Source organism: Chlamydotis macqueenii, chromosome 1 (assembly GCF_036417535.1).
Source record: "Chlamydotis macqueenii isolate bChlMac1 chromosome 1, bChlMac1.mat, whole genome shotgun sequence".
NCBI classification, from domain to species: Eukaryota; Metazoa; Chordata; class Aves; order Otidiformes; family Otididae; genus Chlamydotis; species Chlamydotis macqueenii.
Genome location: NC_141556.1, coordinates 27,232,799 through 27,250,908, shown reverse-complemented (window position 1 = coordinate 27,250,908; position 18,110 = coordinate 27,232,799). Strand labels below are relative to the sequence as shown.

The following is an 18,110-nucleotide window of genomic DNA, read 5'->3' as shown; positions in this document are numbered from 1 at the left end:
AACCTAAACGGGGGAGGGAGAAACCAGCGCTGGTTCCCTCTGGGCTTTTCGCCATCTGTCTCTGCCTCCCCGTTTCTCCCACAGCCTCGTTTGCCTCCCGTAACGTACAGAACATGTGTGGATGCAGATGCCAGACTCGGACTTGCCAAAAGCTCTTTTTTGACCAGGGGCCAACCTCGCAGCTTGCATGATTCCTTTATGAACCCTGAGCACGTACCATCTTGAACAAATACTGACGTGTCTTTGTGCACCACCTGATTTTATAAAGGATCTTCATAAAATGCCTCAATGAATGTGTGTGCCTACCTACTTCATACAAATATGTAAGTGCTACTGGGGGATATTTCCATGGATTTTAAAAAAAAAAAAGAATAAAAAAAAAATCAATGTGCTTTAGCAAATGGGAGGGCACACTCTGCCCCATGCTGACACCTAAGTGTGCTGATGGTCAGGGGGAAATTTCCATCTCATTTTTAGGGAGAAAAGTAACTTGTTAGACAAACAAGAAAAAGAAGATGACAGGTTTGTGTGAGGTTTTTTTGTTGTTGTTGTTGTTTTTTTCTGCTTAAGATTTATTTTGAACACTACCTGAAAATACCGGAACACTGCTCTGAGTTGCACCAACCATTTGATAACACCTCTCTTTGCCCTGCCTTTGCATTGATGTCCAATTCTTAACTGAGCCAGGTCTAACTCAGTTTTGTGACTTGTCTTGCAACTAAGGCAGCTGGTTCCTTGATTTTCTGGTCAGTAAAGACCTTAAAGTGACCTTCCTTTCAGACAGTCTTTCCTCTCTCCCCTACAACCGGCCAGACACGTTCTATGTCACTCTGTTTTCTGGCAGAGTCCCCACAGCCACAGACAACCCCGTGGGTTTAAAGAAGTCAGCTTTCTCCTCGTTTTCTCCATCCTCCTTCAGTTTAAGGAGATCTCTGGGAATCCGGGCATTCAGCTCCCTCAAACTCAACTCCCCTGCCTTCTAAACTGATAAAACGGGCAGAGCTTCATCCCCGAGTTGTCACCTTCATACTGCTTTGGAAGTGGTAAGGAAGAAATATTTGTTTAAGCTTTCTGACAAGTGGTGCTCTAGGCATGTGAATGCTTATTTGATTATTCCTTCTTAGTAATGGTGGCATATTTTGAAATATTACTATCTTCCTTTGAGCAGAAGAACATTCCCACAGTAATGTAATATCTCATTTTTAGGATGGGGAACAGAAACTTCAGCCTGGACATGCTCTTCAGAAGTCTGTAGTTACATACTTTTGAAATATCTTTCTTTTAATGAAAATATATTGACTAAATTGTAAGTTAAGCATGAATTTTCATTTCAGTCTTTCTTAGGATATTTTTAGTTCTCCGGATTGTGACTAAGGACCATGTGCTTTAGCTGAAAACAACTTGCTGTATGTGTTTAAGCTGTTTTATTCAGATCTGGGTATATCTGAAAAGAGCTGGGTATGGGATGCCATGAGCTGTCCTCCAGTGCTTTCACCCACGTTGGCATGCTATTTCTCACCACCACTGATTTCAGTTTAGACTGCCATCTCCAGTTCATCCCTGATATTGTTTAGTATGCATTGCATATGTTTGATAGGGGCACTATATGCATATGTAGCTATCATGTAGATATATACGTGCATGCATAGGTGCATAAAGTGCTGTTCAGTATGTATCTAGCTTAAAAGATGTTGGGCATAACACTGCTTAGCTGGATTCAATTACTAACCAGGCATCAACTGAAGGTCAGGGGGACGTCTGGCTCCTTCAAACCACGCTGATGACGTTTCCCAGCGCTCACAGATGTCTGGAGCCGATGTGGGTCTTGTGCGTGCCCTTCTGAACGTCCTCGACAAATGTGCCTGGCCATCTCTCATCTGCCAAGAAACCTGATGCAATCTTCTTTTGCAGCCGGGCTCCAAGGGGTTTGTACATTATGGGCTGAGAAAAAGTTATTGATCTCTGAAACATTCAGACAGAAGATATTTTAAGGTTTATTTTAAAAAACCTCAAACACACAAAAAAAAAACCCCCACTATGAATCTTGACACATAAAAAGATCGACTGGGTAGAATTTTCAAACTAGACTTTTGCTACACAGTCATCCCATCTATTTTTCCTTTCTTGCCAGCACACAAGTTCATGAGCGTTTCTTTCTTCTGGAAAAAAACGATAACTTCACTGTACCTCACGTTTAGTAACTGTCATCGCTTCTACTTCCTGATTTCATTTAGCAGAGTCATCAACAGTCATATGAGAGAGCAGGAACCCTGAACTGCGTTTGTGGCAAACAAATTAGTAGTGTTTGCACTTGTATTTTGAGGTAAGAACTGAGGTACCTGAGAGGTTGTGTGAGAAAACACTTAAATGAGTGAGATAATTGAGTGGAAAATCTTAGCAGAAAGATAAAAGATTCTTTTCAAAAGGATTTTTTTCCATTGATCACTTCAGCTGTGTTCTGTTATGGTTTCACTTAGCAAATGAGTGCTTGGAGCGAGATGACACTTAGTAATATTAATCATGTCTCTTCATAGTACTGAATAGTTTGCTTCTTTCACTTGGGAAATGTATGGCTTTGTATTAATACGTGGCACTCCTTTTGAACGGAACTGAAAGAAGAGAGATCACTTGTATTAAACAGAGCCTGAACTGTGAATTTGTCTTGAATGGCAGCTTAGGTGCTTCTTTAATAGGGACAACAGAAATGTCACTTTTTACATGAGTGTACCAAGCTAGTAATGAGTCAAGGTAGCGCAATGAGTAATTGCTCTTTGCCTTATGCAAACATTTGGATTTAGACATGTACTTTTTCTTTGTAGTGTATTATTATTATTATTAATCTTTGTGTGTAGCACCTAATGGGAAATCCATTGGAGTGTGCTTCCTGAGGAGCTGGACTCCACTGGCAGCTTGGTTTTTAAATACTTTCTGCTCACTGTAAAGCCACTGCAGATCCAGGAGTGAAATGCATAAAATTACTGCAAAATATTAATATCTGCTGTAGTTCCAGGGGAAGAAGAAACAGTGGTGCTTGAAGGAAGAAAGGCATAAAATTAATAACTGTGCTTTAATTGGGCACATTTCACAGTGTTTTGATCTTCTAGGAACAGAGAGGATATAAAGGAAGCAGAGCTGAAGAAACCAACACAGTCCACGCCTGTCTTTCGATAAAAGACAGCTTAACAGAAACGAAAGGAAAAGTTGTTTATTAAAATACATTTTTAAAAAGCCCCATAAAACACCACTGTCTTTCATACATAAAAGGAATTGATCATAGTTAGTTTTATAATGTAAGCAATAATATTCTGAAAATTAAAATATGTAGAGGAAAATTTATAAAAGTGAAAAAATTGCTTAGTGTTTTGGGTCTTTTACTAATAGATAAGGGAACGTGAGATGAATATTATGGTTTATAAAGAACTGCACGACGGAATAATGTTGACTTTTTTCAGATGTATATTTGTGACTTTATAACTGAAAGGGGAAGCTGAAATATTTGAAATGTGGTTTTCTTTGGTGTGTAATTGAACTATAAATGACCTTTTTGTAGTTAAAGGCCATCTGTATGTTCTAATTTTAAAAGTTTTGTGATTTATTAGCAGGAAAAACTTCTGCCAGTCTTGCGCCAATATTCCGATATGGGGACCACAGTCCCTTAAGCAGAAGATCCCGTCACCCTCAAATGCACAAGGACACAGCCAGCGTTCCCTATCCAGCTTCAAGTCCCATGGCATAGGCTGGAAGAACAAACGTGATGCCATTGCTACCATGAGAAGGTACCACTTTGTACAACTGCAGATTTATTGGGGTTTAATGACTTTAAATATTGCAAACATTCTGGGAAAGCTACTGTGTTTTTCCTCATGATGACTTTTTCATTGGCAGACTAGAAAATCCCAGGATAAAGTGGCTCCTACCAGTTGGAAAAAATCCTGGAGGATTTTTTGTTCTTTTGATACCGCTTAAGAAATACTACCTGTTTCTTAAGATCCTGGAAAGTATTATCCCACTCCAAACAGATTGTGCAAACACAGACGGAGAGAGATATTCAAAGGAAATGCACTATACCCTGCGTGTCTGCTGAAATGTTTCCGTCTAACGAGCGGGGATTGGTTTTTTTAACTGGCCTCTGAATTTTTGTCACATTGTCTTGACAAATCTTGTTCTATGAAGAAATACGTCATCGAGAGAGTCATGGAAGAAAAAAAAACACCCGCATTTCACAAAAGTACAGTTTTGTGACTTGATGACTGCGGTTTCTCGACACTATTTTAATGAGACATTTATTTCTCATGCCATACAGTATCTTCAGGGGGGTGGAGTTTTACACAAATACAAGCAAAATCGTGGTTTACGCCTCTGATATTATCCTAGCAAGACACTTGGGCAAGTAAACTGCAAAAAAATATTCTACATGAGCCCTTTTTAGGCTCCAAGTCCTGTTATATGGTGAAAATACTGCCTGAAATTCTGGCACAAAGCCGTGAAAACAGTTGGGCGGCCTTTTTTCTTTTTCTTTTCCCCCCCTTTCTTCCCCACAGCCTCTCGCTGTTTCCCCGCATTTCATCATGCAGCAGCCGCCGGCGAACCATCCCACAAACACACGCTGAGAGGTTGTGGCAGCAGAGAGCTGAGTTTGGGGTTGCCTTTTTTTTTTTTTCTTTTCTGCCTTTTTTTTTTTTTTTTTCCTTCCCTCCTCCAAAAACATGGCTGAAGCTGGGACGGGCTTTTTGGAACAGCTGAAGTCTTGCATCGTCTGGTCCTGGACTTATCTCTGGACGCTGTGGTTCTTCATCATGCTCTTCCTCGTCTACATCTTAAGGGTGCCCCTGAAGATTAATGACAATTTAACCACAGGTACGGTGCCAGCAGCCCCACGGTCCTCACCCACGCGCGGGGAGCCCCCACGACCCCTTCCCCCCGGGGGGCGGCTCCACCGCCCCCCGGGGGGAAGGGGTCGTGGGGGCTCCCCGTGCGTGCGCGATCCCCGCCGCTGCCCCATCTCCGCGATCGGCGTAAAAACAGCGGGGGTGTCCGAGTGTCCCGTCCCGGGGACGAAGTGGGGCGGGGGGGTGTAGTGTCTGTGGATTTTGCCGTCCCCGAAACTCTCCTGTCTAAGGGGGGGGGGGGGACCCAGAGTGGTGGTGGATGGCGATTCCCCACCCCAATATCAGGCGCTTTTTTTTTTTTTTTTCCTATCCTTTTGAGAAAAAAAACAAAACAAAACTGCGAATTTCAGGGGCTGGAGGAAAAATGTGCGGCTTATCCAATTCCCAAGCTGGAGGCAGGAACAGCCAAAAAGTGACTGACACCTCGCGTGCGCCTGGGCTCAATTTATTTCCATGACAGGCTCATCTTTGATACAGGCTAAATATGTAAATACAGACCCATCCCCAGTTGCAGGAGAAGTTCATTCTTTGCCACGAGTTTTCTTACGAGCAGGTGGCGTATGCGTGTAAAGGAAAAGGAGATTTGTGGAAAATTCTTGGTTTCTTTGAAGGATAAAAAAGCGACCTTGGTTATTATGGGGAACATGCTTGCATTCAGGCAGTGTATGGAGTGGAATTAATACCTTTTCCTGTACAATTTATGTTATGCTCAAGCATTTTTTTTTTAAACAGGATTAGAACTTTTATTATGTTTCTGATAAAAAATTAGATACCAGCTTGTTCTTCTGAATGGTGACAAATAATAAGTGTACAAGTTTTCCGCAAGATTATCACCGTTGCAATGGACTTTGACTGTTAGGGCTCACTAAGGCTGTATGCTGCTGCTATACTGAATCAGCAGTAACTTACGTAGCATTAGCCAGGCTGAATTGGGCAGTTACGTCTTTATCTTGAAGTTGCTTATTTTTCCTTCCTATCTGCTGTGATAATTTAATTTTTCTCTCCCGCGCTGGAGAAGGCTATTTGTTTCTGGGGGCAGATGAGATGTAACCCGCAGGCTTCCCTGCTGCTGTGTGGCTGAATGTTATCGGAGCGCTCTTTGCACGGTTTTCTGGCCTGTTCTCATTTGATAAGCCTTTGGCAAATCCAACATCAAAGAAGAATTAAAAAAAAAAAAAGATTCAGCATACTGCAATTTTCACTTTAAGTGTAAACACAATTAAAAATGACTTTTAAATACAGTTTTGATCAAATTTTCTCTGTCTTTGAACAAGTATCCTGGTTTCTTTTGACATTGCTGCACACTGATTAGAACAGGAAGTAATTCTCATTGCTTAATAATTTATGTAATGCATATGTCCCAGGTAAACATTGCAGGCCATGGTTGTCAATCAAAAATGTCAGAATGCTTTATATTATAATTTTCACTATTGGAAAAAAAAATCACAGGCATCCATCTGAGACCTGACTTTTCCTGAGTTTGAACAAACTAATTCTTGATGCACTTTCTCATTTGAAATGTTACTCCAGCTGTCTTCAGCTGAGTCATCTTGGGTTTTGTTGAAATGTCCCAAAATGCAAGTAAAATGACAGTACGAAATCTGCAAATGGGAGAGATTTTTTTCACAACTGTTTGCTTTAAGCACTGAAGGGGTTAAAAAGAATGAAGAAATTAACAGTAAGTCCCAAAGTGCTTGATGAAAATTAGTTACCAGGGGAAAACAATGGGCACAGTATGGCCTTTATGCATCATCTGTTCCTAAATGGGGTTTATTAAAAAATCAGCACTGGCAATAACATGGGGTTTTTTTGTTGTTGTTTTGTTTTTAAAGCTTTTGTGAATGGATTAAAAACTATCTGATTTATTGTGGATATTTTTTTTTTCTCCAGCTGATGACAATAGGATACTGTCAGTGCGTTAAGGTTGCTCACAAAGGACCGCAGCGACTGGCCCCAGATGCGATACTGATCGAATATAACTCGGTGATGCAAAAATAAAAGTATAGATGTTGCTCACGAAACTTCTCTGTGATGTAAAGAAATAATAAGGTGATTAAAAACAGTGACCGGGCATTTTCCCAGAATAAGCTGGATCTGTTGGTGACCTGAGGTCAAACAAACTGGTTTTCAGTACCACCAGATGCAGGCTTAGACAGCCAGTAAGAGAAATGCAGTTCCACGGGTGTGATTTGCACCTCACAAAATCATGATTTAAAAATATTTTTGATATTTCAATCAAACACCTTAACCCAAGCCCACACTGGGCTGCTGTGACCCAAAGGACTTGTGTGGCATGGAAGGGAGAGTACCTACCAGAGGGACTGGTACTTGGTCCCGCTGTGTGATTTTGTTTTTCCGTGCCTGATGTCAGTATTTTTAAAAGGAAGTTAAAAAGCTGGAGAAGATAGTGGAAAAATTATTTAAGGGCTAGAGAAAAGCATCAGGGTAAGAGATTTTCCTTGCGAGGTGACTGCATTACAGTAAGGAGCTATGGCCAGGAGAAATAAATGGCCTTTTAATTACAAAAAGAATAATAAGAATTGATGACTGGAAGCAGAAGGCAAACTCAATTTAGTAATAATCAGACGTTACTTTTTAATGAATCATGGATCAGCTGCGTAAAGGAACCTTTGGGTTTCCTATTTCTGAAAGTCTTCAAATCAGCTGGGGAAATCAGGGTCAGTAGTGTTTCTACATTCTTGGGTGAGTTCTCAGAGAGGACTTGGGCAGCGGGCCGTGCAGTGGCGGCGGCCAGAGTAATTATGGATGGTTTCTCCACACAGTCCATGGTCTCTTCTAGCTGTAATTTTTGTTAAGGTGAAGTGTGGGGCCTTTTTTCCCCTCTTTTGATATTTCCCCTCTTTCTGATGTTTTGAAGTCTTTCATCTCATATGTTTCATTGGGCTTCCAGGCTTGAAAGTCCTCACAGTTTGGGGCAAGAATGATTTCAGTATCCTCAGCAGAGTACATTGCTGTGATATAATGAGAAGGAAATCTAGTCTGTCATATGAAAATCTTCATGTTAAATCTGACTGTGGTGTTTCATGGTTTGTTTTTTTTTTTTTGCGTTTTATTGAAGCTTGATGTACAAACCAAGTCATAAAATCCTTTATGAATAGGAGTGTTCGAACTATTATAACTGTGCCATACCGTTAGCCAGGAAGCAAGAGAGACTTAATATGCCAGGCTAGAATATTAAACACAGCAAACGTAGTTGAGGAAGTGGATGTTATAATCTTATTCCAAAATAATTTAAATATAAACATGATTATTTTATATAGCATGTTGTATTTTCCTCCAGTGTTGGCACTTGCACAATTTCTGAATGCCACATTAATCTGAACTAAGACACACCTCTTCTAAAAATGTGCAGCCCTTCTTGTTTTTCCTGACATAACAGTTTGGCTTTCTATTCATATCCTAGGAAGGAGAGAGTCCAGAAGTTAAACAGTTTCTGATGATTTTATTTATCCTTTCGAAGCACAACAGAAAGATGGATTTAATAACCAGAGCATTAAGTGCAACTGGCTTGTGACGAGGCAGATGGGAGGAAACCTTTGAGATGCTGAGGGCAGAGAAACCAGAAAACTCGATTTCCTAAAAGTGTGAATAATAAATCTATGGGTAAGAGCTCTGGGTTGAATCTAGCTCTGTCAATGTCTGTAGAGTATTATTAGCTTTCTGCAGGACATCCTGCTTCAGCTGCACTGGAGCAAGGCCCCATACTGGTACTGATTGAACATCTAGAGAAGGCAGGGTTAGAAACCCACAGCATGAAAGAAAGCAAGTAATGTTGTCCTGCTGGGCCCCTGAGGTCAGCAAGCCCCGGAGAAGCCCAGCTGGAGGAGGAATACCATGTCACCTTGGTGAGGAGCTGGTAGTTTTGACAAAGTTGTGTTCTGAGGAACATGGTTGTTTTCTTCATTATGATTTTTAAATTAATATTATGACTTTCCTACTGAAATAATTACCTAGGATTTTAATTAATGTGGGATTTGTGACCATGTAATAGGCTTCTCTTAGAGCCCAGAGCCTGAAACACCGCACGTGTGTTGGTGCTAGCCATCTGAAGAGGGGAAGAAAGAGGCTGATGTGCAACAGTGCTTGCAGCCCTGGCCAACACCAGATTACTCACCCACCGTCAGGGTTTGTGCAGGCACGGGCAGGAGGACAGAGCAGACGTGCTCCAAAGTCTCCCCTCTGGGCCCTGTAAAATTAGGATAACAATACTTCCTCTTCATCCAAGAGTCTTGTTGAAGGCACAGAACAGAGATTTTTAAGTAGATGTGTTACGGTAATCTGGTTCACCTCACGTGCATGCACTGATGTGTGCATTGCACAGGCTTAGGTAAATAAAGCACTTGGACCACTCTGGTAGATCTATCTCATTGAACTCTCATTTTACAAAAACTATTCAGTATTTAACCGTGTGAGAAAGTTGAGTGTGATTCTGTAAGCAGAAATACTGAGGGAGATGAAGAGATGGAGCACCCCTCTCATGTTGTGGCTATGCTGTCTCAGGGTGAGGTTGCTCATCTCATCTTTCCGGGCTTCCTGACCTAGCAGATCTGTGCTGGGCTCTGCTGCAGTGTGCTCCAGTAGGTAACTCCAAATGAGTAACTTTTCATTCCCATGGTCTCAAATTCAAGTAGCAGTAGAAAACATTCACCTGTTATTAAAATTTAACTAGAGGTCACTGTATTCCTGCTGGTGGTATTTGGCCATCTGGAGCTGTGTGCATGCAGATCTATGGTGATAAGCCACACTTAGGGCAGAAGGTTTTTTGGGACACTAGACACCTGGGGGTTTATCCTCCCTGGGCCAGGGGACGTGAATTCTGCTGCTGGTGCTGGGGCTGCCAATGCCTGTGCAGAGTGCTCGGTCACCGTAGCCACGGTGCATGTCACAGTGGGTTTGCTGCAACAGCATCTTGACAGAGCGGTCAGGAGGTACTGTTCTCTTTCATAAAGTTAAGCCTGAGAAGGTAGTCATGAGGGTTGGAAAACATTAACCTGATGAAGGCCAGGGAGTTTCAAATGGATTAAAAATGAGTCAAGAGCTTCTTTCTTTTGAAAAGAACTGAAGGACAGTTAGTTTTACATTTGCGGGCTTGCTGGTAGTTGCTTGGCCTTCTTTCAAAGTCATCTACCATCCTTGTGGTGGATTTCCCTGTAAGCATCTGGTGTGTGAACTCCAGAAGGGAGTGTGGTGGCGTGTCCACAGAAAACCTGGAGCAAAACTCTGATGCCACGGAAAGGAGATTAAATACTCCGAACTCTCTGCAAATCAGTGTAGATTGGTTGGGTTTTTTTGTATGAACATGACTGTTGAAAGTGAAATTTTAAATACATGACCACTTCTGGCAAGGTCAGCATTAATTCTGCATATAGATTTCATAGAATCAGCTGTATATAGATAGTTTGCCCACTGACCCCAAACCCACTTGTCTTAATTTTTTAATTTCTCAGAATGTAAATTAAGTCTTTCCTAAATACTGATCTTATTTTCTGCAGTCCTAATGGAAGTAAAGTAAACGGTGCTGTGTTTATTGTTAACCCCCGTCTTCAGCTGTATCAGTTACAGCACCCTGAAGCATTCATAGTGGCTGCGGAGCCTCCAGACAGTGTTTAGATGCCAGAGGTTTCTTTGGTCTGATTTTTTGGGTTTTTCAAAAAATTAGTTGTTACTCAGATATAGGCTGATATTCGAGAGGTTATTATGAAACAGATTTTAACAGTTTTAAGCACGTGTCTTTTCAGCATGGCACGCTTGGAAACTCTCCCTTTAATTTTTATGCATGTGTTATTTTTGACAAAAATGTTTATAGATGAAACTTGAGATTCTTTTGGGGTGAAAAGCCCTAACAAAACTTGTTAGATCAATTTCTGATGGAGGCAGGGTACAACGATACTTATTTTCTACAAATTTTTCGCATTTCTTCATGAGTTTGATTTTTTGATTGAGCTTAATTTTTCCATCAGCATCAAATGCAGGAAACTGAGTGAAGTTTGTAGCACATGCAAATTTTTCAGAAAATACTTCTTTAACAAATTGACTTTTGTACTACAAAAGCTCTAGAAGATTTGCAGCCAGTGTTTCAGGGGAAATGTGTAAGCCAGAGCCTTCAAAACAATATTTGATAAAATCTTGAGTGAGCTTACTGTAACACTGGCTGATACGCAACCACAGAGCTGTACTGCCAGCTCCTAACTGAAGCCTAATGTCCTCTGTGCGCTGATTAAAATCTCCAGAAGTGCTCCTAAAACTGCATCTATGTAGTGGGATTTTCCCAAAGCATCCACTGAGTGCCTGGATAAATTTAACCCAAAGGAACACAAGCCCCGTTGTTCACAGAGGCCGTAGGTCCTAATTGTCTGAGTGGCCACGAAAATATTACGATTCTAAATTAAAATAGAAATTTTAAATAGTGTTTTTTCCTGTGGTTTATTATTCTGTGGTAAACAAAGCAAATGCAAAAATCTAGATGGTAAATTTACATTTATGAAAGATGCAAGAAGTGCTAAGTGGTGTCAGTGCCTAAAGGACTGAAAAGAGAGAGAGAGACATAATTCTATGCCAAAGCTCTACATGGAGTGAAAGACAGAAGGACATGATACCCCCCTAGACGGAATCAGGAAGATGATATTGGATAAAACAGGGATTTTGGGAGGAATGGTATGCCTGTGTTTTTAAATGAATTCTAAAAACTGCAGCATCTCTGAGAGTAGATGTCTAGCAAAAACAAATTGCTGGCACAAGGAAGCTCAAACTGTTTTTCTAATCACAGAGAAGCTACAGAAGCAACTTGACAGTAGCTAAGAAGGAGTAAGAGCTTTAATCTAATTGATGGACATACAGTGAGCTTCCTAAATATTTGGAGTTAAAATGCATGTGTTACACTTGGCAGGACTGAGGCCAAATCATCTGCAGCCTGAAGAAGCAGCCTGGCTGTGAGAGATGCTGCATGTAATGTCCTCACTTTAAAAGACAGGTTGTTGATGATACTGCAAATGATATTGTGGGAAGAAAAGAGCAGGTTCTAAAGTAGCCTTTACTAGAGGGGAGACAAATCTTACAAAAATGGGTGACTGCAAGGTGAGTCCAGAGGAATTCATGTGCACAGTATGTTCTTAATAGAGGTTTTTGAAGATGTATGTATTTGGACTCACTTAGAATCATAGAATCCTAGAATAGTTTGGGTTGGAAGGAACCTTTAAGGGTCACCTAGTCCAATCCCCCTGCAAGGAACAGGGACATCTCCAACCAGATCAGCTTGCTCAGAGCCCCATTCAACCTGGCCTTGACTGTTTCCAGGGATGGGGCATCCACCACCTCTCTGGGCAACCTGTGCCAGTGTTCCACCACCCTCATGGTAAAAAAACCACTTGCCATGGCAAGTGATGCTATGGCTTTGCAGCTTGGCTGTCATGGTATTAAGACTGTCAGTGTGATGAGGACTGCCAAGCTCAATAGAGGGGGAACGGGAGTGAAAGCTAATAGCCCATGATAAACAGGAGAGCTGACTAGTTAAAATGCTGTCATGTTGAGATTAAAAAAACCCAGCACTCAGCGGGAAGCGATTGCTGACGGTGTGCAGGTGCGTTGTGCAAGCACAGAGGCTCTGGCCATCCCCAGATATGCCAGGACTTCTGTGCACGCACCAAACCGCCGTCCCCAGCGAATCCAAGGTTTCTGTGCGCAGCTCGGTTAGCTGGCAAGCTCTGTGCTTAAGGGAGAGTTGTTTGTCTTGTCGACAAGTGGTAAAGCAAATAAAACCACTTAGGTGGTGACTTATGTTGGGTGACCGAGAAGTTTCTTCTGGACTAAAATCTACAGAAATGAACACCACCGTCAGAGAATGATGAAGGCGCAGTCTTTCGTGCAGCAAGTCAGGATTCAGCTTTTTTATGACAACGCTAGTTGTTTAAGGAGATATTTTATATTTAACAAGATATGTCCCTACTCCAGATATCTGTTGGTATGTTGAATACAACTGAGAGTTATGTTGAACTGTAAGGAAGAAGTAAGGCTCAGGGAAATGAGACCCGAATCCTGCAAATATTTAATGGCACGGTGTCTGCAAGCGTAGGTCCTGGGATTTACTGCAAAGGTAATTAATATCCATGAATTCTTAACGACTGGGACCTAAATAGTTTTCCAAGGTACTGTTGGAGGCCTGTAGCAAAACTGGGGACAGAGTCCCCAGTCTCTTCAGTCCAAAGGCAGTTTTCCCTCTTGTGATTTGATGGTCCGTTGGCTGCTAAAAGGGGTCTCTGAAGGCCCCTTCCACCTGTTTTTAAATCAGCTCTTTGTGGCACTGGAGGCATCTATTGACAGATTGAGTTATAAACCCCAGCTCCTCCTCGTGTCTGTGAAGTGTCGTGTGGACCCGTGATGCTGTTTAAATATTAATGAGTGAAAGTCACTTTGTAAACTCCCAGCACAGGCTAGTTGGATTTTTTTTTGGTGTTTTGTAGCTAGGCAGTGCAGAAGGGCAACCGATTTTAACACCGAACACACTAAGCTTAAGCAACGCTAATGCATTGAAAGACAAGAGTTAATGTCGTGCTTTCAGCAGACAGAACAAACAAGATGTTACTGTTAAGCCTGAGGAAAGGACCTAAATTCAAAGTCCAAATCAAATCTTGCCAGCTGCTGAGAGAAGACAAAGATTTATTATTGTGGAGTCTGAAGTGGAGATTTATCACTGTGGTAGATTCAATGATTAAGTGATTAAGTGCACTTAAATACAGCAATTAGAAGGATGAACGCTATAGGGCAAAAATGAAATGCAGTCATCGTAAGATTCCTCTTCTGCACAGTATGCCAGCTGCAACCATGAGATTTAATTTCCAGCTCACTTTCTAGAAATAAACTTGGCTTATTAAATGTCAGGCCTGTTAGGCTGATACGTTAGGTTTTGTGCTCAGCAGCAAGACACTCGCGGGTCAGATTTAAAGCATAAGAAATGTTATCATCGTTGTCTCTTTATTTTGTAAGGCTGCCATTCATTTCTCAAGAAAATACACTTGTAACCTGAGAGAGCCATAGATGTTGATCTTCACAGAACTCAATGTTTTCATGGCACTGCCTGTCTGTTTTATACTGAGGACCAAAAGTTGTTCACAGCGTGGCTTGATCTGGAGCAAGGTTACATGATCCACTAACGCACTTAATCTTCCATGTGAAATTTCTCTTGCTATTTTTAATTGCAAAGTGAACTTGATAGCGGCGTACCCAGCTGGCATGTTTTACACAAATCTCAGCTTAGAGTCCCAAACTAGTAATTTCCTCAGTTTTTGGAGAGAAAGTTAAACCAGACCCCGTTAGGAGAAGGCATACAGCTGGCCTGTCATACCCTGTGCAGGGGACAGAGAGTCCCTGAGTGCAACTCAAGCCACTTCTTGAGCAGAAGCCGACTTTGCGCGGCGGCAGGGTGCTGCAGCCGAGCGGATGCGTCCTCCTTGCTGAGGGAAGGACCTGAGGAGGTCTCCTGCAGGGCTGCACTGATGCGGACCTACAGCTTTTAAAAGCCAGAAGTTTCCCCTTGATAGCACTTGACTTGATGGATTTATCTGCCTGTTCAGAGTAGGCTCCTGTACCATGCTGTGTTGTGTGGTTCAGAAGTGCTTTCTGGTTATCTATGTCTGTGCAGCTCTTTGAGTCAGGACAAAGGAGGAGTGATACAAGCACAAGAGAATCTCCTTAGCAATAAATACTGTCCTACATATTCCTAACTTGGATTTCTCTCCAGAAATCCTTGTCAAGAGTCTATGGTTTAACAGTGCTGATCACAGCTGTGTAAGCAGCAGCCCCAAAAGCTATGTGGTCTTGGGGGAACACAAGCCATGAGGAGCTCTCATTAGCTCCAGGAGTTCTGAAGATGTCTGGGCTGCAGGATTTCCCTAGACTTGGCGAGTGAGGATTTGGCCAGTGCTACAGTTGAGGATGTTTTGTCAGTGGCTCAGCGGGAGCCAGGATTTTCACTCTTGATGTCCTAGCATAGCTCCCCCGCCTCCCATGAGGAGTAGGTAGGAGCTGTGCTGTGTGGGACTAGAGAGGTGGATGGGGCTCTCTGGGTCCCCGACTCCCAGTCTTCAGTCATATTTTATGTTATCTTCCCATAAACCACAGCATTGAAAGATTTTTCCGGAACTTGATAGCTCTGACGGTTAGAAAGCTTGCTCCTACTGGAGCCCAGATGCACTCGTGACTGGTTTGCACGTGTTTGTGCTCATGATAGCTCTCTCCTTCACCTTCAGAAGCTGCACCACTGCCCATGAGGACCGGTTCCCAATGCATTCACATGGGGTTTTCCCCTCTTTGTCCTCCCCTTGTGTGGTTGAGTGAGTTAGGTTGTCCTAGCCTGCTCTCCTAAAATGACTGGATGTCCTTTGTTGTGCTAGTAATACTCTGCTCTTTCAGTTTTCTGTTGGTTTCATAATTGGGTAACCAGTGTTGTACATCATATGCCAAGGTAAGGCTTTGTTAACTGCCTTATGTAGTGTAATTAATCTTTCTCGCCTTCCACTGGAAAAATTTTGCTGTGTAGTCATATGGTTAAAATTGTCTTTTTTTTGTGTGTGTCAATATCTCCTTGGTGGACCATAGCAGTATGTGATCATACACTAGGTGTGGACCTCTCACTCCAGCTGTGAGGAGGAACCCTTGCTGGTCCCTCGCCCTTTGCACCATTAACTTTGATACGGTTTCTCTTGCTGCTCATACCAGCCACCTTTGGCACCCTTGTGGGTTTGGTAGTGAAAATATTCAATAAGGCTACACTTGTAGCCCAGTGCTCCCAGGCAAGCTGCAGTTTCTCCATCTCTGCCAGTTCCCCTCTCTCTTCCCTACGTCTCCTGTTTTTACTGTCTTCCTATGGCACTGTCGAATACTTTACTGAAATCCAGACAATTTAGAGCCATTCATTTTTCTTGGCTAGAAAATTAGCTGTTTTTAATAAGAGACACATCTGGTTGGTCTGACGTGATTTATTTATTTTGCATTTTATCCAATTTTTCGTTTACCTCTATTGCTTAATTTATTGTTATCTTTAAAATTCTGAAGTTTCACATAGTACTGCTTTGTCAGTAGTGCAGTAGCTTGAGTCTGTGTATTAAATAAAGAAATATGAGGTATTCTGGCATAGTTTGGGGAGTTTCATCAGTTTATTAAAACTGTCTTGATGCTGGGCTTGATTTTTCAAATGCCACTTCTTTCAGTAAGATGATTGATGTATATTCCCTTCATCTCACACTCAGCCATGTCTTGAATGTGTTAAGCTCTTTGAATTATGTCTCTGTTTCTCCTGTCACAGTATCTCCTTTCTTGCACTTATTTTTATTATTTTTTTTCCTCCACATTCAACAGTTTTGTTCCCATTCAAAAGTGAAATAAGTGTTCACTTTGTTTTGGGGACTACTGTATGCTATTTCTTACCCTGCTGTCTCATTATTTTGTTGAAGTAATCTTACTGGTTTGCTGGGTTTATTTTGATATATATTAAGTGGTTTTATACAACTCTTAAGATACAATCAGTCTGACTTTTAGCAAATACAATTCTATTTCTGTGCCTTTTGTCCTCCACCAAAGCAGAGGGGTATCTTTGAACATCCCAGGTCTTGTGGGTGTTACTTGTACAGGGTTAGTGTTGCTTTATTTTAAAGCCTTGGCTGAGGCTAGATGAGGTAGAAATTGAATTTAACTTTCCACAATTGTTTTGAGAAGGTCTGTGTTGCCTCCTTGAAGCAATTGGCAAAGCTTCTACTGACTCTAGTGAAATGACTGTGTTACCCCAAGAGTTTTTTTACATTAGATCATGGTAGAAGAAGGTATTTGGTGTGAATGGCTCCCAAACAACCACCCAGCCACCTGAAATAAGTCTGCACATTTGCTGCTTCCCTGTGTTTGGAACATCACAGGTATTAAGAAACTGAGAACTGGTAGCAGTGCAGCTTAGACAGCATGAAATAAAGATATTTAGTAAGTATCATGTGTTAGAAAAAAACAACTTGTCTGAAACTAAATGGTGAAGTTTCTTATGTGCTTTTACATTTAAAGAGTTTTAATCAGTCTTCTCACATGCTTTTTTGAATTCCTGAAATTGCAAGAAAAATGTTCAGTTTTACAAGGTATTGTGAGCTCTCTGACAATATGACAAATTTTCCATTCTATAAACCAAATCCAGTAATTAGTAAATCATTCAGCTGAAGATTCTGGGTGCTTGAAGTGCTATTCTGCTCTCTTCTAGAGCTCAGGTAGATCTCAAATCCCCCATTTTTCTGCAGGCCACATTCAAGCTGGCAGTGACTGATTATGGAACAACATCCTCATTAAGCAATTGGTTTTATTTAAGTTTCTGAATAACTATATAGTACTGTCCCCTGTGAATTTGAGGGTCTAGATCTATAAATATGCAGGTCTACAAATATTCTGTCAGTTGGGATGCAGAGTCAGCGATGTGCAGGGCTGGTCAGCATTGTTTGCTGCTTTCCTTAGGTGAGCTAGTAATACAGGCCTGAAATAAATATCCTATAATATCTTCATTATGAATCTGTTCTTCCACAGACAAAGTGGAGTTCCTCTTACTGGATGGCAGAAATGTGTGAGTTTGCACACCTCTCTGCTCTCCCCTTTACAGGAGGGCTCTTAGGGGCCGTTTTGTTTGTTTGTTGGTGCAAACGGCAGTCACCGGTTGGCTTTCGTAAGGCAGATCAGTAGCTGTATAGGCTGACCCAGCTTGGTTCATTGTGAGAGCAGCTGCCACCCTGGGGATCACCCAAGATGGTGGGATCCCAGATCTTCCCATCCAGATTACGATCCCTTTGCATCTTTGCAGTGGACCCTTGGAGCCTGGGCCCTTAGAGCTACAGAGGTGGTTTGTTGGTTTAGCCCAGGGTGAACACTGGACACTTTCTTAGTTTAAAAGCAACCAACCTAAAAAAGAAAAACAGAGAGGGAGAGAATCCATGGAGAGCTTCTCTGGCCATTGAGCTCCCGTACATACACAGCCCTCTGTAAATTGCAGTTGTCCTCTTTCCAGCGTGCATGCACGTGACCCTTCTGCACAGGCACAAAAGTCAATAATAAACAGTAAATGAATAATGAAAGGCCTGCCAACCAAAATCTCTCTTGTTTAATTTTGCAGGTTTTTTTTTCCTTTTCTAATCTAGTGTGACAGAGAAGCATTTAAGGGAGAAGCATGCCAGGAGCTGTGAAATG

At 41.8% G+C, this 18,110-nt stretch overlaps 1 protein-coding gene across 1 annotated transcript in view; it reads left to right on the top strand.

Annotated features, from left to right (window-relative positions):
* Positions 1–4,196: 4,196 nt before the first annotated feature.
* The window catches only part of ST7 (suppression of tumorigenicity 7), a 153,112-nt gene continuing 139,198 nt past the window's right edge, over positions 4,197–18,110 (top strand). The window contains exon 1 of the mRNA XM_086747483.1: positions 4,197–4,857. Within this exon, the coding sequence (XP_086603609.1) occupies positions 4,707–4,857 (151 nt within the window). The 5' untranslated portion in view covers positions 4,197–4,706. The remainder of the gene's footprint in view (positions 4,858–18,110) is intronic.